Source organism: Astyanax mexicanus, chromosome 19, assembly GCF_023375975.1.
Source record: "Astyanax mexicanus isolate ESR-SI-001 chromosome 19, AstMex3_surface, whole genome shotgun sequence".
NCBI classification, from domain to species: domain Eukaryota; kingdom Metazoa; phylum Chordata; class Actinopteri; order Characiformes; family Acestrorhamphidae; genus Astyanax; species Astyanax mexicanus.
Genome location: NC_064426.1, coordinates 32490982 through 32513940, shown reverse-complemented (window position 1 = coordinate 32513940; position 22959 = coordinate 32490982). Strand labels below are relative to the sequence as shown.

At 39.6% G+C, this 22959-nt stretch overlaps 1 protein-coding gene across 1 annotated transcript in view; it reads right to left on the bottom strand.

Annotated features, from left to right (window-relative positions):
* Positions 1-22241, bottom strand: part of pitpnc1a (phosphatidylinositol transfer protein cytoplasmic 1a) — a 101971-nt gene extending 79730 nt beyond the window's left edge. The window contains exon 1 of the mRNA XM_022673167.2: positions 21520-22241. Coding sequence (XP_022528888.1) covers positions 21520-21567 — 48 coding nt within the window. The 5' untranslated portion in view covers positions 21568-22241. The remainder of the gene's footprint in view (positions 1-21519) is intronic.
* Positions 22242-22959: the final 718 nt, after the last annotated feature.

The window sequence follows — 22959 nt, the reverse complement described above, 5'->3', positions numbered from 1 at the left end:
AGAGAGAAACAGATTAAGAGAGAGCAATAGGGCAAGAGAGCAATAGTGGGAGAAAGAAAGAAAAAGTAACAGAAACAGAGAGAGAAAAGAATATGTGAGAAAGAGACAGGAAAAAAGAAAAGCAAAAACAGTGAGTGAAAAAAAGATATGGAAAAAGGGAAATAGATACACAGCGTTCGAGAGCAAGAGCAAGAAACAGAGAGAGTGTAGATGAGAACAAGGGAATAGGTAAAGGATGAGAGAGAAAGAGAGCAATAGGGAGTGTAAGCATGTGTGTGAGAAAGAGACAGAATGAGAGTAAGAGAAAGCATGAGAGAGTAAGAGAAAAAGAAAAAGGATAAGAGAGAGAGAAACAGATTGAGAGAGAGCAACAGTGCAAGAGAGCAATAGTGGGAGAAAGAAAGATGAGGAAAAAATAGAAACAGAAACAAAAAAAAATTGTATGTGAGAAAGAGACAGGAAAAAAGAAAAGCAAAACAGAGAGTGAAAAAAAGAGATGGAAAAAGGGAAATAGATACACAACATTCGAGAGTAAGAACAAGAAAGAGAGAGTGCTGACGAGAACAAGGAAAAAGAAAATAGGGAAAGGAAGAGAGACAGAGAGCAATAGCGAGAGAGTTTGAGTGTAAGCATGCGTGTGAGAAAGAGAAAGAGACAGAGTGAGAGTAAGAGAAAGTATGATAGAGTAAGAGAAAAGGGAAAAAGGGATAAGAGAGAGAGAGAAACAGATTGAGAGAGAGCAATAGTGCAAGAGAGCAATCGTAAAAAAAAAGAGAAAGAGATATAGACAGTAAGATGGTGACAGTGACAGAAGAGAGAGAAAGAGAGACAGCGATAGAGAGAAAGAAAGATGTAAGGTCAACAGTAAAAGAGAAGTAGTGAGAGAAAGTGAGGGTGAGAAAGAGAAATAGAAAAGGAGTGAGACAGAAGAGAAATAGAAAAAAGAGGAATAGTAAGAGTGAAGGAGACAAGGATAAAGAAAGAGGGTGAGAGACAAACATAGCCATATAGAAAGTGTGATGTCAACTGTGAGAAAAAAAAGTGAGAGAAGTGAGGATGAAAAAGAAAGCACGGGTGTGAGAGGGAAAAGGAAAGAGTGAGTGTAAGAGCAAAGGCATGAGAGAGAGAAACAGAAAGAGTGTGACAGTGAAGGAGCGAGAGAGACACCACAAGAGTATGTGAGAGAGAGAATAAAACAGAAAGAGATAGAGAGAGAAAAGACAGGTAGAATAAAGCTCCTTATCCTGAGAGTCTGTTTTCTTCACTTGATCACTTCTGTCCTGTTATCAGCCCATTCTCTCTCTCTTTTTCTCTCTCTCTCAGACTTTAATAAGGTACTGATAACTGTGCTGCATTCTCAGGGCCGGGCGAGGAGCGTGATGAGAAGAATTTGCTGGAAAGCTTCAGTGAGATAGCGTTCAGACGTAGCAGAGCTCGTGATCTGACAGTCAATTAGAAATTGGAGCATTCACAACTTTATTAGACTGATCTCTCCATCATCAAACGCGACCAACATTTAGTCTTGATTTAATAACAGTTTAGGTGTTTACTGCAACTACCCCCCCTCCCCCAAACCCCCCCTCGCCTCCTTAAATGATTCGTTCAGAGCAGGAGAGAGAGAGAGCCTGTCAGCAGAGCAGTCCAGCTTCCACCAGTCAACTCCAGCACTCTGACCTGCTGTGTGCTGCCTGTAATGAGTCTCACTACATAAACAGACTGAAGTCAACAGCTGCTGTGTGTGTGTGTGAGAGAGAGAGAGAGAGAGAGAGAGAGAGAGGGGGGGGGTGAAAAAGGAAGAGTAATTTCCCTCAAGGAAGAGTAAATTAACCTCATAACTAGTGCTGGTAACGATATACAATATACAATAACGATATACATCATGATATATCACATTTAAGTATGTTTTCTGTTATTCTTCAAAAAATATGACAAAATAATATTCAACTTTATTTCAAAGTGACATTAAACCCAACTTTTACAAATGAGAATTACTACATTTTAGTGCAGAAATATACTATGATCAGGAGATCGCCAGTTCGAATCCTGTTCCTGTAGCTTGCCATCAGCTACCATAGCCCTGAGAGAGCACAATTGGCATTGCTCTCTCTGGGGCTGGCAGATGGCGCTCTTCCCCCCCCCCATCACTCCAAAGGGTGATGTCGATCAGCACAAGGCGTCTGTGAGCTGAGGTATCAGAATTAAGTCGCTGCGCTTACCTCCAAGTTCTCAATAATTTCAGTCCAATTTGAAAACCACATGTGATGTTTCATGGACTGAATGTTCTTGCATCTGTAAAGGTTCAATAACCTTTCACCTTCTGGAAAACTTTCTGGCTGTAAAAATTCATATGAATCAGTATATGGATAAATAATCACAGTTGTTGTGGCTTTGCTGTTGCATTCAGGGGGTTAAATTTTGTTTTGCATGGCACAAACACCTCAGGTCCATCAAGTCAGTGGCAAACGATATACAGCACTTAAATTCATTAGAATAAAGGACTCAATTATTACTACAAGTGTGTTCTAACACTGGTTGTCGTCATGTTTCCATGGGTGACTGCAGTGTATAAATCAAGTAGCCACTCCCATCTTTGTCATTTATGCCGAGATTTCTTATCCCGTTCAAATCGGTAATATATTTTACAGTCCTGTAGTAAAGCTACACTAATCCACCTTCCTATGTAAAACTAATCTTATCCAAATAGGCCCTGATACTTTCTACACAGTTTAGTTTTGTCTCAGGTACTTTTCTCAATACCCAGAAGATTACAACACAATCATATTCTGGCCCTTATAAAGCTGTATTGTGGGGACTCACAGCTCCCAACATGTCCCATCGCCTGAGCGACCAGCTGTGATGATAATGAATACAGAAGCACGGCTTCATCGAGAATGTATGCTCCACAATGTTCTGTCTTTATGGACAAGGCAGCAGCATGAGCGGAAGCAGACTGGCATCTGGGCTGCTCCACTGGGACAGCATTAGCTCCTAGGCCAGCGAGCCTTGCGTCATGCTCGCTGTGTTTCCGAAACACTGTCAGTTTCCCGGCAAAGGCAGATGCAGAGAAGCGAGCGGTGCAAATATAGAGCTGCCTGTCTGTCAAGCGGAGATCTGCTGAAATCCTACAGGAACGCTGTTACCAAGGAACGGGAATTACCACCAATGCTATACTGTTATTCTTGATGGCATGGCTGCATTTAAAGGCAGGCCACCAGTACACATCCAGAACTGGTTTGTCCTGTTAAGCTTCTGATCACCAGCATCAAAAGGCAACAAGTTCAAAGTCAAGCCACAGATATGGAAAAAATGCCAAATAGCACCTGCTACGTTTTGCAATGTGTCATGCTACATTTGCTTCAAAGGCTTCTTTTAGCGATGCTATAAAAGGACCACTTTTGGTCCCCGATAATGTTGCCTGTTTGCACACAATTCTAGCCAGTCAATAATTTCATTTACTGCACTTTCCTGGCATGTATTCAACCTCACTCACAAGATAGAACCTCACAACTTACACAGAAGTGGATGCTTACAAGCTGTCAACTGAGGTAACACTCCATGAACGAATCTGGCCCTGAAACTTTTCACATGCGCACATAGATACCTGTTTAAACATCACCTTCTTCCTTGCCATCAGCTACCGGAGCCCTGAGAGAGCACAATTGGCCTCGCAAGAGTTTGAAAAGAGGCTCTGGCTGACTTCACATGTATTGGGAGGCATGTGTTAGTCTTTACCCTCCTGGCGTTGGGGCATCACTAGTGATGGGGGGAGTCCTAATGAGTGGGTTGGGTAATTGGCTGTGTAAATTGAGGAGAAAATGGGAAAAAAATTAAACATTTATTGTTTCTGGTAACTTTCATCTTAATTCCAAATAGGACTGAAACCCAAGACTTTCATCTGGCTGCTACTATTTCTTTTAAAGACGGATATATATTGTGTTTCTAGCTCTAAGCTGATTCCAGATCAGCAGACAAAGGCGTTTTAAAAATGAACGTAGAAGCTGCACCGCTGAGAGGCTTATGACTCGGGTCAGGGCCGAATGCCATTTTCCTGTCTATAATGTAGTATTATCAGCATGCAGCTCCCTCAGCCATGAAACAGCCTGCTATTTCTGTCCTGCTCTGACCCAGTTCCTGACCGTGACCCCGGTTCTAATCTCCTGCTGACACATAAAAAAAAAAATGGATGGAAAACTCTGTGACGGCGCACTGTAGGACTTCGCTAACACACCTTGTGAAAATTAATCTCGACAGCGGGATGATCCAACACGACGGCTCAATTTAGTTCTACAAGGCCATCACCAACTTTGTGAATACTGTCTTATGGACGTATTCAAAGGCATTTAGGATTTATGACCACACAGATAATAATACACTGGTGTACGATGTTTATTGCCTGTAGACAAATACATCAACAAGGCCCTGTAAAGACATAGGACTTTCATTAGCAAATCATATCATGATACACTGATCCGAATTCCTGTGACATCTGTTCATCAATTCAATTTAACTTGCGTTAAATTGTCACAGGAATTCGGATCAGTGTATCATGATATGCTTGCTGTGTGTTAAAAAATGGCAGTTGAAAAGACGGCCAAAAGAGGAATCACATGTGGCTGCAGAATGTCCTGCCCATATTCCTGAGCGGTTATTGTCTCTCGTATCACTACAAAAGATGACCAACAAGGGTCATATGCAATGGCTCCCCAGATCAACACATAGGCAAAGGCAGGATGGAAGTACTCATCACAAGGCATCCAAAACTGAACGTGACCATTGTTAGATCACAGACAGAGACAAGATTAATTGGTAAAGACGATACAGTTTCAGTCCATAGCAGACTTGGTTTCTCAGTCCCAACACCACTTTAAATCAAGAAGATGGTGGCTGACTGACAAACAGCCCACCCACTTCCATTCTAATTTAAGGAGTCCAGTAATATACACCCTCTCAAAGTCTGTCAAACTGGGCAAAATATCTGATGAGTACATTGAAGAGGCACAACTACTGAGAGCCTTTTAAAAGGGAGTGAAGTTAGTAGTTTCACACCTTCTTCAAGCAATAAATGTATTACTGCAGCATACAGTATTTCCTGTGCGACTAAGATATTGTCAGAGCAGCAGAATTACTATAGTGTAAAACTTTAAAAATTTTAAAAGAACAGAAAGTGAATGCTCTGTGTTGGTTGCAAATATCAAAAACTTCCTAGGTTAGTGAGTGAGCATTAGTAAGCTACTGATTACAGTGTTCTTTCATGCACATACACGCACACACCAGGTGTGGTAACATATGCATGAAATAATAAGGGGCCAATGGAAGGAACCCAATCAATGCTAATGACAACAATCACTTTGTACCTCACAGCACGAGGTCTGAATGTAAAGCTCCATGGACACGGTTCCAAAGGATGGTGCGCCATGAAAATAAGCCAAAGCATCGCTCAAGATTCTGCTCCTGCTGACAGGCTCTCGATTCCCATTTATTACTCGACCATCAAAAAGAGCAAAGTGAAACACCACAAACTCCCCTATGAGGATGAATATTCATAAAGGTAGTCTGAGCTTTTCATCAGGTGCAAACAAGCTTCTAATAAAATCCACTTATCAAACAAAGTGGCTGCTCAACACAGGCTAAGGACACAAGCCATTACTGTGACTAATTGGGCAGCTGAGAGACAAATCATTAGGCAGGTCTGACTGTCTGGGGATGGGAAGACAGCAGAGATTGTTAGCAGAGGCATCCTGATTGGAAGCAATTTACTCAGGATGCTATAAGTAGTCCGGGTTTTTGATCCAAGATCAGTTTCTTTTATATATGTAATGCAGGTTCTGCAGATTTTAAAATAGCATCGGTATTGTTGTTAACATGACCTCGGTGCAGTGTGTAATTCTGGTAAAGTGGCAGGAAAACACGTAAATTCAGTGTTTAATACTGCTTTATCTGAGTCATATTTGTGTATAATCTGATAATATTGCTGTACAACATCAGCCTACATGCTTTGTTGTCTTTAAATGACAGCACTGTTTCTCTCAGCTCCTTTACTGGTGACTCAAAGCACAAATCAGACATCCCAACTCTAGTTCAAGTTCAAGAGCAAGAAGTTCCAATTCTTCATAGTGTGCATTTAAACGGATGCACATGGACAACAAGAGAGTAGTGACACATAAAAACTCACAGTTCGGTTCAGACTATGTTTAGATCTTAACATTAGGCATGTCTATACATCTTTAATATAAAGAAAGATAAAAGAAAAGGGTGAAAATGGTTTTATATAAAGAATTATGATATGTTTTGAACATTAACATCACTTTTGCCAGCTCAAGCTGTTTTTAAAATAGGAAGCTAGGATTGGAAGTCTGGGTCTACAAACTGGTTTGCAGAGGTTAAGAAGGTTAGCTAAAGCTAAAAGAGGTAGGGTTTGTGGGGGGTTCCAGGCAGTTTCCATCAGCTGCAGTTGGTCCTATGCATGGAAGTCCATGTCATCCCTCTGCGTCTCCCGTCAAGAAGCATTTACCCTAAAACCTTCAGTGCAGGGAACTTCCTGGCAGGCTGACAGGAAAACACGGGTTGCAAATGTAGGTGGGCCGCATTTATGGCTGCGTGAAGCCAAATATATCACAGCACAGCTTGAAGAGCAGCAATCTAATCTAATCTAATGGCATATCTGCGAAACCTAAACACACACTGTTGTGCAATTTGAACATTGTGTTCTTGTAGATTCTCTCTTTTGCTTGTAGCTACTGCGAGTGGAATGTGGACCCGAGATGATTTGATGCGAATATAGATTGTGGAAGCCCCGGGGAAATGTGGGGTAATTTCTGTCATTGGAAATTGTAGACAGGCTAAAACGGTGGTGATATTTTGTTCAATTTCATTGTGGTGGTGTATATATGTTACATGGAATTACACAGAAAAATACAGCAAAATTGCTAACTGTCAATAGGATGCTTCACCAGTGTTGTGAATATCACTCGTTTCCTGTCTTAGTCTAGGGAAAGCCAGTTTGGGGTATTTTTTCACTCTTTCCTTAAAATATCAAGACAAGACTAAAATAAAATGTATTTCTTTAAAGAACATCCTGGGCAATCCATGGTGTAGATTAGGGTCTGGGGAAAAGTGGTTCTAAGGGGCTTTCCTTGCTTAAGAATGGAATGCTAGTAGATGGTGCACCAACACCATGGTAGCATTGTTGGGCAAGGCTGGTAGGTGGCATGCTAACCTGGCATACTAATGCTGTGGTTGTGATAGATAAATATGGTAGCATTGGATGAAGCCAGTAGCTGATTTGCTAATGCCAAAGTAGTGTTGCTGGCCAGTATGCAAACACTGCTAGTGCAATGTTAGTAAACCATTTACTGGCCTAATCAAATTTTCTTACTTCAATGTTGAATGAGGCTGGTAATTATAAAAATGCCACAGTAACAGTTACTTTACTTTACGAACATCACTGCCAACATGGATAGACTAGCAACGCCAGCAGCTTGTGCCCACGAAAAATGCTGTCAGTTATTTACTGATTTCAATCAAGGTAAAATGTTCAATCAATCATGATACAAATTCCAATCATTTAAAGATACTGACCATGCAGGGTGAACCATTTCTTCTTATTCTGAAATTGGAAACATGTCAGAATTTCTTTTTGAATAGTACTCAAACTTAGTCACTGTATGTACTAACCACCACTGATTTCAGACCAGGCGGTGGGCACTAAGTGACTGTGATGAAAAGGAAAATGCCTATTACTTATTGCCATCTCATGTTGTCCTTCAGGCAGCAGATTAGCATTCATACCTGATGTTCATGACTAATCAAGCCAAAGAGCAAACAAGCACAATGCCTGCTAGACTTCCTGACACATGTCAGTACTAAACTGACAATCAAGCTGGTGCAAGGCTAAGCAAGTGTTCCCTTGCTGAAGGTGATGAGTCAGCCTGCTCTTGGCATGTGCTTGAGGGTCCATTGTGGCCTTGTGCCATCCCATACAAGGCCAGCTAATGAAGTGGCTCAATCAGAGAGTCGACTCTAATGCCAAATTAACGTCATCAAATTTGCAGCTTTGTGGTCTGGGTAAAATTTAGCCTTGTGATTGCCCTTGCTCCTCTCTCTCACACGGACTCTCTGCGTCTGCTGTATTAATGTGATGCTAAGTGTATGTAGTGTACTTCAAGGGGAGTCCTGCTGATGGCATTCAGCATGCCCAGTGGAGGTGTCCCAGAGCTTTTACTAGATGCTTAATTAAGACCGGACTGATTAAGAGAAAGCCTTTCTCCTCCAAGTGGACTCACCCTCGGTGGGTGCTTCAATCTAGGGGGTTAGCCCTGGGATTGCACAGTGCTGGTTCTGCAAAGAAATGAAAAACAGAGCTAACTCAGCTTTGTTTTTGGTAAACAATACAAGTGCCATCATGTTGCTCTGTGTCGCACACACCAGCTTGTAAGTGTGTTCCTTCCGCAGTGCGTGACTCACTGATGGTCAGCTCGAGAGATGTTGCTATTTATTTGTCAGAACAATGCAGGGTCTACAGCAGGGTTCGGCAATTAAGTTTGGCCAGATATTTTCCATGTCTTCACGTTGTGGGCCACATGGTGGAGGTGATTTTGGAAGGGGAAAAAAAAAAAAAAAAAAAAAAAAAAAAACACATCGTTCCTCATGCGGGATCCAACCTGGGTCGTCAGGCTCGCAGTCCAATAACTCTACCACTGCCCCAGCTATAACTGCCGTTATAAGGATATAAGGAGTCTGAGAACGAGCAGAAAGATGAGAGTGGGTGGAAACTAGTCACGCCGAGCGCCAGAGTTTTGAAGCAGCTCAGTGCCTGCACTGCCCCTACAGTTTTGTGTGCACTGCACCTTGCGTAGCTTTCCATTCATTTCTAAGGATGGGCTCAACCAATGCACCAAACAGACACAGGATACATGAAGGTTGAAGGTTGTAAGAGGATACCTTGAATTGTCAATGTAAATGTAGACCTAGAGTACTGAATGACATGAAATACTCTGCAAAACGAAAAGTTTTTTTTCTAAACCCAAAAGAAAAAGACCCACGTCAAAAAAATAAACTGTCCACAGTGGTAGCGATGGATCAATTTACCATGCTAGCCTAAACAGGCCGTTTTCACTACTCCTCCTTTAGGACTGCAGCACGTTAACAACCTCCATTGACCGGCTGCCCTTTTTTTGTGCCTGCATTGGAGATATGTAACGATTGAGTCGTGAGGTGACGTGAGAGCAGACGGAGAGAGATGGTGGCATATTTTCAAACAACGCTAAAGGCCACTGGTCCCCTTCGTTTCTTCCTGCCAGCATGCAGGGAATGCAGGGCTCACTCAATCAGCCTGACCACAGGAACAAGGTCAAGCCAGCCTTCATTATCACGGTTTTGTCAGCCAGGGATGGACAGCATCTCCCTGCAGACAAAAGCAACAGATGTCCGAGTAGGCAAGATTCAGTCCGTGATGAAAACACCATGCTGACAACACCACCTGTGAGAGGAGGCGCTTCCAAAAGGCAGTGGGAATGCTGAGCAAGGCCTCGGTCACCAGTTCTTAACCGAGCCCGGGTAGAGAAGGTTTCAACACAGACACTTCAGCAGGAATCTGGTATGACAGGGGACAGTGCTTGTGAGTAGAGATAAGCTGGCTAGAGGATAAAACGTGACCCTCTTTGTCAAATGCTGTACAGACTTTACAGCCAGAAGACAACACTATGATTTACACTTACCCACTACTAATACAGGAGTCCTAATACTGGTTAGGGCCTCCGTTTGGGCTCAAAAAGGGAATGTCCCATCAATCAGACCTTGCCATGAGCACAGTGGACAGTGTGCAAGGTCAGAAATAACACTTTACAACTTCAATTTGCTTACTCATATACAGTGACAACCATATACATCAAATCATGATGAAATCGGGATGAAATTTGCAGAAGCACTGAATTGTTGTTTTTTTTTTAACAGAATCATAATTAAATGAAATAAGGTCCCAGAGTTCAAATTTCCAACAAAACAAGCACCTATTTGGTTTTTCAAATCCCCCAGAGAACGTTTTGCCAAGTGGCAGCCTTTCATCATGGGTCATAGAGCATTTCAATCTGGAGTTCATGTGAAAGTGACATGGAACAGCTCTTGCCGAGCAGTGTGTGCACAGCAGCCGGAGTGCAGCCTGGCAAAGTGTGACGCGAGGGTAATTGAAATCGATTTGTCAGCTGTTCAGAGAGACTGTGGGGCTGCTGACAGCACACAGATGCTGCTACTCAAGAACTTTTTCCTCAGTGAAGCGCTGAACAAATGCATCCCCACCCACTGCATGACCCACAGCTGCCCAGCTGACCCCTGTCCACCTAAGTGACCGGGGCATTGCTGATGATCCCTAAAAAATGATATACGAGGGTGGCAAACCTAGTGGGTTATGAAACAGGTAGCAGCTGCACTGTAATACAAGAGCTCTCTGAGTTATGCAACCTTTAGCCACTAGAATAAAGGTTAGTGGGCTGGACAATATATTGTTGTGTTTTTTTTTTATGGCCCTCATTAATATTGATCCTTCCAAATAACGATCTCACAGAGGGTCACTAACTTATTACAGAATTTGTTTATTGTTTGCCGTGAACTTTTGACACAGCTCTAAACATACCAGCATTGAGTATGTGTGTGAAAACCAAATACTGTACAATTGATGCTGCATGTACTTTTCACAATGAACATATAGCTTACTGTAACATACTGCTAAATGCTTAGTAGTGTTATGGTCTACACTTTCCATAATAGTATGGAAAGATTAGAAAATAATAAAAATAATAAGAGTGGAAATAAAAACCATCTACGTTTAAAGCATTTCAAAGAAAAACAGAGGGTCTGCACAGCTTCCAGGCAGTTGCTAAGCTGTTGCTATGTGGCAGTGGTGGTACTGCTAGTGGTATACATGGTGTTGCTATCTGGTGCTAGGTGTTTTTAGGGTGTTGAGGTGGTTGCTGAGGTGAAGCTAGGTTGCTGCTTTAGGTGGTTGCTATTAGAGTTGCACGGTGTGGTGTACCGAAGGTTCGATTCTTTTTCGATACTACGTCATCACAAACGATTCGGTTCTTTAGCGTTCGATGCTTTCGATACTGTATATAGCCCAGTCAGTAGCTTCAAATGAGTCAAATTAGTAGGCGCGATTTGATTCAGTTCATAAGAAAACTGATTCACACCGCAGCAGTCGGTGTGGCAGGATTCAGATAAACTTAGTGTTCTGAACAAATGAATCGATTCACGCGCAAGCCAGCAGAGCAGCAGCGAGTGTAGAATGGCGACGGCTAAAATAACAGATGTCTCTCGTCCGCGACTTGTGGACAAAACGGGCGCGAGGAGTGAAGTGTGGGAAAATAGTCTGAGATGTAGGCATCTGTTTTTTATTTATATTTTTATTTGTAAATAAAATAACGAAAATAACGAAAACTGAAAGTGAAACTAAACTACTTTATTTATTAGCGCTGTTTTCACTCCCGCAGTTGTACAGCGGGGGCTGTTGTGCCGATTCTGTCCGCGAAGCGGGAGTCGGATTCAGTAGCGGATTCGGCACAAGCGCGGCGGCACCTCGTGGCGGTGTTAGTTGTAAGCGCTCGCGCTAGCCCCAAAATACGACAGAAAACACTGAGGGAGCTGCAGAATTATGTGTGGGACTAGAATATGAGCACGAGGAGATAAAAGAGAACCTTTACCTGTGAGTAGCTCACATCAGAACACGCAAATCTCTTTCTCTCTCACTCTCGCTGTGTCTCTTTCTCTGTGTCTCTCTCTGTCTCTCGCACGTGCCTCCGCGTTTGACCTGCAGCACTGTGTTTAGCTGTTCTTAAAAATCATTTTAATTAAATAATAGATCTATGCTTCTATGTTACTGTGTTATTTAACATAATTCTGATCATATTTCGCTCATTCATTTAGCAGACAAGCACCCTGATCTCTACAAAGAGCTGAGAAGTCGACAGGTTTGTGGAGTTAGTCAAGATACACTCTGTCTGTAGCTTTACTAAGATTTACTAGCGACTGCCAATAAATCACGTTAACACGGAGAGGAGTGTGCAGGAGTTTTGTTTTGGACCCGTGGTTTTCTCTATTTCTCCATTATCCCATTGGCTGTGAAACATGAACTTAAGATGTTCACGTTTTCGCGTTTCCATCGCAAATCTGTGGTCATTCACGTAGCCTGCTTGATCGTTACACTGAACATGGGCTTATTAAAATCGGTAAACGGTTGGTTAATAAAACGGAGCAGTGAGTGTTGAAATGAACATAACATTGTAATGTTCTTCTGTCTATTTATTTTCCTTAATCAGAACTTAACTTCTGCCCGCCCGTCAGGTTCACATAGTCAGGCTACCATTACCTCTGGTTTTAGTTTTAGTTTTTAGGAAGTGTTTAGATAATTATGTTATAGTTAAGGTTATAATAATGAAACTTGTTTTTTGTTCAAATGTTTCATTTTAGAATAAAAACGTTTGCACCGATTGTTCAGTGTTCATTTTATGTTCAGATATTTTTATCTTTTTTTTTTTTCTTCCAAGTATCGTTTTGGTATCGAGAATCGTGATACTACAGTTGGTATCGGTATCGAAGTCAAAATTTTGGTATCGTGACAACCCTAGTTGCTATAGGTGGTGATAAGTGGCTACTCCCAGGTAATTGCTAACTTTGCTTACAATCCTAATTGCATATTTCTAGTGTATTTTCGATCACTGTAACATTTAAAAAGAGCCAACACTTTTCCAATCTGTAAAAATTAATCGCTACGTAGACACTGTGCATCCAAAGACAAAGCTGTATATGTTAAGCACACAACAAATAATCAGATCAAACTATATGATTAATAATAATTAAAGTCAATTATATACAGACATCTTAATACAGAGAGCATCATGTAAATGTCACCACACTACTAATACTGTCTATCAATTTGTTCAGTCAGATCAGAAACAGTCTTGGTAAAGTACCCGCCTTGCAGTAACAAGCAAACAGAGGCTTTCTGCAGCTTCCTGGCCTTATTAGAACAAAGTGTAGCCATGGCTACAAAGTGGTACAAGCTGACTTTCCCCTTTCTCAACAGCAGCAGGGACTGCAATTAGGGGAAGAAAGAGAAAAGTTTATTCAAGCTGGGGTTCAGTTCAAGTAGAGTCAAACCAATCTGCCAGGCTGATGGGCCTGGTTAATGGATCTTTTCAATCTGAGACCTTAACTAGTGGCCTCATCTCTGTTGAATAGGATCTGGATCAGGACAACTTGAAGACTTTAGTATTCTTCTCAGGGCCATCTGATTTTATTGAATTCATCACTTCCTGGACGTCTCTTACACACACAAGCAATGACTAATCGTCAGGAAATCATATACTTCTTGGTAATATAAATTCTTTTTTTTTTCTCAAATACCAGTAACTAGTGCTGGGTGATAAAACGATATCGATAGTTATCGAGGAAAATACATATCGCGATAGCTATGATAAGCCGGACGATAGGATTCGATAAACTTTATTTTCTATTTCCCGTTTAAGTAGCGCTGCAAACAGGCACAGCAGCCCAGAACAGCCCTAAAGACTAAAACTAAATCAAAATCACCTGTCAAAATGAACACTGTGATATACTATTGTATTTTGCTTTATGTAGCTGCCTGCATTTAGGGAGGGGAATAATCATTTGATTAAATATATTTTTATTAAAAATCCAAGTGCTATTGCAGTATTTTTAGTTTATATATTTGTCCCTTGTACTTGTTTAAAGGGCCATACATCTGCCACTTATGAGTAAAAAGAAACCTTTAAGTGTAACAGAAAGTAATTTGATTCATATTGTGACACATATCGATATAAGCTGATATGGAAAACTATATCGTGATCAGATTTTTTTCCATATCGCACAACCCTACCAGTAACTAAATTTTTCTCCCCAATATAGTTAAACACATAATCCACCCACTCACTAGGACCCAGACCGGATTCAAAACCACAGTAATGCTCCTCTGCCCTGTAATAAGGAGGGTAGTGTCTCTATCTTTGCTTGGCATGATGATGCTAACTGCACTATGTAACTTTGGGGATTTGGGCAGGCGAGGCTTGTGAAAACTGCAGAACACTGCAGAACAGAGTCATACTGATAAATCTTGGAATTTTACTTTACAACCTCAGTTCGCCTGCTTACAGTGGCAATACTTAGTCTATCAAAAGTCCAGAAATGCATGTGTAAAGTGTGGTTTTCTTAAGGGGTGGTTCAAAGTGCATATCCTACTACCAGACCAAACAGAAGGACAGATGATAGAAATTGAAAAAAAAGAATTGCATTACACTTCTTTAAATACCAGAATATTTTGTAAAAAAAAAAAAAAAAAAAAAAAAAAAAAAAACAGAAAGGAAGTTGATGGCATTTACAGTAAGGCTGTAAATCTTGATCATTTTGGTGGGCTAATCTAGCAATATTTTCTTTTGGATTAGTCGATAAATTTAAATTACTATTTATGTTATATGCTATGGATTATAGTTATAGTTTATTGCAGACAGTGCACTGGCAAATGTCAATTAAACCACAGGTTACATATCTTATACTTAAAAATGTGGATATGCTCTAAACTAACAGAGAGTAGCTACAGACAGACAGACAGATAGATAGATAGATAGATACTTTATTTAATAATTAGAACAAATGCTGGAAATGTGAGCGCAAAAAAAAAAAAAAAAGACATCAGGCAAATGTTACTCTTGTAAATCACTAATAAACAACTCGACTTAATTCTAAGAGCCCTAATCCCATTTTGCGGAATTTCTTTAATACTCTGTCAAACCTAGACCTGGGTTGCCTACAAAGAAATAAAATGATCAATCATAAACAACATTAATTATGCGCTGTACCACACTGACTGAAAGCTTAACCTTGACGGTGTAAAAGCACAGAAAAACTGCATGATGTGCAGACCCTTAAGTTACACAACACAAACCAACAGCTTGAGCTGAAGTTACTTACAGTCCTTGGCCTGGCTGTCTGTCATACAGTAATTAAAGGTACTACACGAAAGGCTGCTGGCTTTAAAACCACTTTTTTTCAACTCACTTGACCTGAGAGGCCACACACTTCCCTATTTCTAAAGAACATGGGAGTATTATGATGTTTGTATAGAGAATAGAAAGCAAATCAGTGTAGTGTCATTACAGGTTCGCTTTAAAAAGTAATGATTCACAACCACAAAACCTTAGGTTAATAATGCCACAAATGTGCAAGATGCAGATTTTTTTTGATGAGACCAATAACTGTTGGAAGCATGTTTTTTCTGTGTTATAATGAAATATATATTTATTTACTTTACCTGCCTACTCTCCCTATTTTTTGTGTATTTATCTTGATGTCTATTTTGTTCTATTCTATTTTATTGTGTTCTTATTTTTATTTTATTTTATCTTATCTATATTTATCTATTTTAACAATTGCTCCTGGGTGTATACTGGATCGTGAGATCACAATTTCGTTCCACCTCATGTACCACATGTGATGCAAATGACAATAAAAATCTCCTTGAATCCTTGATTGAACACACACCCAGAACACATTCATACCCAATTTTACAGTAACACTATAGTTAATGTATTTTAATCAATAAACGCTTTACATTTCTATTAAAAAAGTACCAGATCTCAGAGTGGGGATGAACCGAAGCTACGACAATACCGATATCCCTGGAACTGCTGTAAGAGAGAAGGCACACACCAGTGACGAATAAAGGATGAAAAAAAAAAAACACAATTTTAAATTGTTTCTTTAGAAAGAACAGAAAATAAATGTGACAAGAATACTAGCCAAAACAGAGTACAGATCATACCAAGTTCAGCACATCATCAACATTATTTAGCTTGCAAACAACTACTTTGGGCACTAACTACGCTAACACACGCCAACAACTCAGCTACTCCATGTAAAGCAGGGGGATCTATTCTTAATTAAACCTTAAGTTAACCCTCGAAATAGCAGAATACTGTAAACTGCTCTAGATAAAGGAAAACATGTGTGGTTACGAAATGTGCACTTTAACCCACAAAACATTTGAAGCCTTAGAGTAAAAAAAAACAAAACAACTAAATGTGCTTTATTTAGACCTACTGTAAAGGTTTTTAAAATAAAGTAACTAACAATTGTTAAGAAAACGACATATGGTTATTCATTGGAAGGGCTCAACTACATAAGCATCTAAGCACTCATTCATTACAACTTGCCTGTGAGACCAAAGACATAAAAACATTACAGATTTCTTTTTACATAAATTTAGGATTTAGAATAGAATGCTCAACAATATCGTTGCATTTTTCTATAATGAAGCTCTGAATTTCAACAGTTTTCGAATATCGATATGGATCATAATATAAACTTATGATTTTATAGAACTGGGATTTATAGTACTGTTACTGAAGTCCTCTTTGGACATTTTGTGCCTGATATTATGTCCTCTGCTATTTCATAACACACGCGCGTGCAATAAACTGCATTTCCACAGTGCTGTTGCCAGGCAGGTCAAGCCTCCATAAAATTTACAAACAGCCTGTCCAGGCTATCATGCATTAGACCTATCCGTGACATTCACACAACACACACTATAAACATGGTAATTGTTTTATAATGACTCCATTACATCTCAGCCTCGTGGGATTTCAGGCTCAGGATGCATTAAACATCTCACTGACAATAATATTAGGTTTAGCTTATTCTATTTACATGATGCTAAAAAAAGCACGCCTGAGCTAATTAACCACACAGGCAATCACACAGAAGTACTTACAAGTCAGTGGCATTATTCACGCTGTGTTTAAATTACACATAATTAAAAACTTTCAAATGCAAAAAGCGTATTATCATTGGGGCTTATTTAACAGCGATCATAAAACACAGTATCATAGTTTTCAAAACAATTCCAATATTTAACAGAGCTCCAGACTAACATCTCCCCACTGTCCTGGGAACTACAAAACATTGAAATGGGACCAAAAGAGCTTTAATCCTGAAAGGGATGAGAACAACACTCTTTCGGGACAGAGAATTTGCATGTGATAAACCAGTTATAAGAAGGTTTGAGGAGAGTTTTTTAATGTTTAACAAAGAGTCTCTACGTTAAAGATCACACAGCTTAACATAGAGCCAATCAGCTTGTGCAAGAGGAGTGTAAATGTGGCATGAGTAGGGAAAGGTACTAAAGAAAATCATTGTGGTTGGTGGATCACCATATCAGTCAACTGCGGAGCTTCAAAAGCGGCAATATTGTCAGTAAAACTGCGCCACATGCTAGCTAACAGCAGAACTACGCTTTTAAGGTGAGAAGACACCTTCTTTTGAACTACTGTGTTCTATATCTTTTCTACTTCTAAGCATAATTCCAATTTGCAAATTTTATCTTTGGATAGGAATAAAGTATAATTATGTATAAAAGAGACATGGCAAAACTCCCATTACCTATGTCAGTGTATATTACACAATTATTCTCAAAAATAGTTTGTGAAAAAGCTTGATTATAATAAAATAATAATACTGCATGAGGTTGTATGGTGTTGCTGTCACAAAGAGAAACCAAAATTTACAGGAGAATTACAGAAAAAGTAAAAAGATATATACCATTCATTCATCACAAAAGTGCCAAAATTAACAATAAAGGACAACTCAGATTCAATAACGGAAAGAGAAATATTACAAAAATTAAGATACAAGGTTTAAGCAAAATAAGTACATTTATGTATTTTTGCAACCAACAAAAAAGGGTGGAGGGTAAACCCACCAACCTATTAATACCCTTGATTACCACAAAATTGCATTATTCATTCACAATGATGTGTTTTAACAGGCTACACACACACCAAAAACACAGTACATCTGTGGTGTCACTCAGCAGATGGCTTGCAAGAGAAGAAAGCTATTGTAATTCTGAAACGGCTGCCAGTTTTGCTCATTTTATGAGAAATGTTGCAGGAGATCTGTTGCCATTGCTGAGGTTATTTCAGAGCCAAAAAAAACAGTCACATCATCTTTCACTCAAAAAAGACATCACTCAAAAGCACATTAAGCAGCTAAGAAGTTTTGAGTGGAAAACTGAACTTTCCTTAGAAAGAATTACATTCACATATTCAAACAGTTCCAGAAAGATTTTTTCCCAAGCACAGAATAACAGGTACATCTGATCAGATCAGATAGAGAACTAATTTGGCTAATGCTGACAGATAAACAACAAATCAATCAAGTAATACAATTAAGCTCAGTTTCATGAGGCTTTAATTCGCATTTACACAATTAGTTTTATATTCAGACTACAGTTTATGGGAAGATGATGTGGTTTGATACACACGGAACATCTTTGTTAAAAGGTCACCCTGTTTAAGCTTGCCTATTTAGCGGTTAGCACAGGCTGTGCTTTTTGAAGTATGTTCAAATTAATAGACTGAAATGGTTTAAATCTGTTTTTTTGCCTTATTGTGACAAAAATGTGTTATATTTCTGGATTGTGTGGATTTTCAAGTCTGATCTTCCCAAATTAGACACAGAATTGTGTCACTTTCATATGTGGTCTTATACTGCATAAGTATTCTATTTGCTGGCTTACACTATTTAAGTGATACATTAATCATTAACTAACATTCATTAATTATCGAGACACCCTATAACTTAACATATTCTACTCCTTTTGGAATGGATCCACTCACACACTCACACAAACAATTTAAAAATGCTTAGAATCGAATAGGTATTTTAACCCAGAAACACACAAACACATCCACAACATCTGCAAAAAAAAAAAAAAAAAACATTGGGCGCCTTTAAAAATTGATGCTAAGCACAACAAACAAGACCAAACTATCTGACAGATCTGTTTTCTCTTTCAACAAACTTACTGAGGCTGACCATTTAGCCAAAACACTCCTGTGGGACTCACACATAGATGAAACATGGGCTCTAAGTGGTGTTAACTGTGTTGTTTCGGAGACCCATACAGGTTAAATCACTACGGCCTTCCCTAATCTTACATGGGTCTTGTCTATTGGACCCACGTGCAGCGAACATCCCAGATGGGGCCCATGTTTAACCCCTCCCAGTCCCATCACTTGACCCTGGTGGGTATCCATATGTGTTGCTCACATGGAGCCTGTGGACAAAACTTTCTGCCTCCCAGTTACGCTATACTCACTTTGGTACGTAAACTGGGCAGCATCCTGAAGCCACAGTGACTGGCCAAAATGTCACTTTCATCCAAATTTGCACTGGGTACCTCATGAAGTTCCAACAGCACCACCATGTGGATTTCAGTCTGGCTAAAGAGTTTCACTTCAAGTCATAAAGTTAAGCCTTAAAGAGAGGTATTTGCCTGTTTTGAACTAGCAAGGTAGGTAATAATGACTGTTTATGTTGTGGGTCCGTGTTGAGACCTGTGATTAAGGAAAGGCACATATAAACCTATAGGAGGAGCAGCAGCTTTAAAGCCTATAATCACCACTATAACGTTCTAGTCCATTACCTTAATAAAGAGAGAGAGAGAGAGAGAGAGAGAGAGGCAAACACATCCCTGTTGTAAAATCCAGCTCATAACCAGTTTTTGCTGGTTTTAGATGGTCTAAATTGGTCTTTGGTGGCCAAAAACACTGTAAACTGGTAAACAAGCTATTGACCAGCATAGCAAATGTTATGTTTGATTTGAGTCAGGTTGGTCCAGTAAGTAAAACAGATAATCTTAAAAAATAAGTTAAATTCATACTTATAGGAGCTGTCACTGTGATCTGAGGATTGCTGGTTTAAATCCTGGGTCATTCTTCTGCTTGCCATCAGCAGCCGGAGTCCGAGAGAGTACACAATTGGTCATGCTCTCTCTGGATGAGGTGGTTAGTTAGCTTAACTCCTTCACTATGACTGACATACCATACCTCCCCTTCAATTTAATAAATTAAGAATTATTTGCTAATCTGTATTATGATTTAATCATTGCCTCCCTCAATTTAATGAATTGTTTCCTCAATTTAGGTTGTACCTAGCATAGGAAAAACACAGGCTTAAAAATGTCAGAGACTATGAAAATATAAGTTTACTTTTACATACATCAAAGGTTTTAAATAGGTTTACAAGCTCAGAAATGTGTTTTTATCCATCATTTATCTAAGCTAGTTGAGTAAAAAACATTAACTATCTAGTCAATTAAGTAGTTAGGTTAGCTAACTAGTAGTTATATTAACTATCGAATGAATATGTCTTCCCCTCAAATTAAGGTATAGCTGGTGCAGGACCAGATAGGGTTTAAAAATGACATAAAACACTAAAATATAAGTATAAAATATTTTACATATCGCCAAGGCCTTTAAAGCCATTTACAAGCACAGATTAGTTAGCTATCTTACCTTATCCACTGTGAATGGCATACCATATGTCTCCCTTAATTTAACAATCCCTGACAGAGAATATTAAAATATCAGTTCAGTTTACATATAGCTAAGGCCTTTAAAGCAGTTTACAAGCTCAGAAAATGTGTTTTATCAGCCAGTTAGTTACCTAGCTAATTAAGATCATAAATTAGCTAGTTAGCTACTTGTTAGATTAGTTAGCTAGCTATTTTACCTCCTCCACTGTGACTGACAAACCATGTCTCCTTCAATTTAACAATCCATGACAGAAAATGTTAAAATATCAGTTCTGCACATATAAGGCTTTAAAAGCAGTTTACAAGGTCGTAAAAGTGGTTTTATCCGTCAGTTAGACAGCAGCTAACGTTAGATAAGAACAAACATTAGTTAGCTAACGCTAGCTAGTTAGTTAGCTATAGTTGGGAAAGGGCAACACAGGTTTAATTATTAAAATATGATTAAAATATTCCATTCTAAAGTTCTAAAAATTCTACACATAAGAATTTCAAGCAGTTTACAAGCTCAGATAATTTGTTTATCAGTCATAGACATTAGCTAGATAACTAGGTTAGCCAGTTAACTAGTAGTTAGCTAGCTAGCTAACCTAGGTTAGCTAGATATCTTAGCTACCTCTCCCACTATGAATGGTATAGCTAACCTAGCATTAGTTAACTAACCATATCTCTCCTTTAATTTAACACTCAATTGACAATCCCCCCCCCCCCCCCTACAGCTAATACAGGACCACACAGGCTTAAAATAAGAGAGAATATAAAAAGAAATCAGTTCTACACAAATAAGGCTTTTAAAGCAGTTTACAGGCTCTGGCTAAGCTAGATATCTTACCTCTCCCAATTTAACACTCAATTGACAATCTCTATTTTTATTAAATCAACTCTTTCCTTAATTTAACAATCCATCTCCCAAATTTACTAAGTTAGAGCTAATACAGGACCACATAGGCTTAAAAATAAAGAAAATATAAAATATACAAGTTCAGTTCAACACACATAAGGCTTTTAAATCAGTTTAAAATCTCAGAAAAGTGTTTTTACATCAGTCAATGAGCTAGAGTTAGCTAGTAAGGTAGCTTTTTTAACTAGCTAAGAACACACACATTAGATAGTTAACTAGTTTATCTAGTTTAGCTTACCTCCTCCACTGTGAGTGGCATACATATCCTGTACTCCTTCATCAACATGGTCCTCTCCACAGCAGCACGCTTCCTGCACTTCGTAAGTGATGAATGAGTTCTCCGGCTGGATGGTGCTGCTGTACTCAAATCAGTTCAGACATTTATTCTCCAAAAATAAAAACAACACGTTAGAACAGTCAAACAAGTCCCAAAGTCCTAAATCCTCACACAGTTGCTGTTAATTACAGCGAACTGCACGCTCCCGTTCAGCTGAAAAAAAAGTAACGTTAGCTAGGATTCTCCGTTCACACACAGCGTGAAAAATCCGTTTTTTTCTGATATAAGGACAGTTTGAGTCATCTTTCAAACCCCTTCACAGCAGCTGTCTCCCAGTCTGGACTCCACTCTGCGCTCCTTCTCATGACTACGAACTGTACGAATAGTACGGACTGTACGGACCGAGCCTCTACCTGTCCCAATCCAGACACAGCGGCGGCGCTAGCAACATTTCAGAGTAAATGCAGCAGCGCGCGCACACAGGCGAACTCAGCAGCAGCACGCGGAGTTCCCTTTTAATTCGCGCGAGTTAAATAATCCCCATTCCGCGGCCCCGCAGCGAGTGCACGCGGGAACAGCAGCCCGTCCTCCTGGGAAGTGTGCTGGGATGCTCGCACTGTGTGGTTGGTTTGTGTGTGTGTGTGTGTTTGTGTGGATGGATGGGAGAGCTGCTCTATCCAATACACGCTGCTCAGGGTTGCCAGGTCCAATGAAAACATCCAGCCCAAAGTCAGTCTAAAACTCGCCCTTCAGAAGCTTAAACTAGCCCAAAATACATGTCTGTCACACGTTTGAAGCAAATGTAAAAACAACTAAGAGCGCACGACTTAGTATATTGTTTTTAAGAGATTAAAATAGACATTATTAATATTGCTAGCTATCTTAAAGTAATTAATAATATTGTAACATTAGTGTTTTTTAGTTCTTTTATAACCCAGTCAACATTTAATAGTAGCATAATTAGCAAAAAAAAGAAGAACTGATTTATACATACTCATTTCTATTCTTCTCTCTCTTTCTTTCTCTCTCTTCCGCTCTTCTCCTTTATGAATAAATGAACGAATTCGTATTGTTGTAATCAATCATCCAAGAAAGATTGGTTTTAGTGTCAACTTTTACACGTTTGCCCGCCGTATTGGCGGCCGCGGTAATTTTGCGGGAAAACCGCGAACCTGGCAACTCTGGATGGATGTGAGAGCTGCTGCTCCTGATTGCTGCAGTACCTGTAAAAAACGCCAGACGACGCCATACTCCCCCATTCTCCACTGCAGTGTAATGTAGTGTAATAGTGAACTGTATGTTAAGGTAACGTTTATTAATTCAATTTTCTGACATACCTGTCAAGTTTTAGATTTACAAATAAGGGATATTTTCCTCCGTCCGCTTAAAGCAGTCCCACCA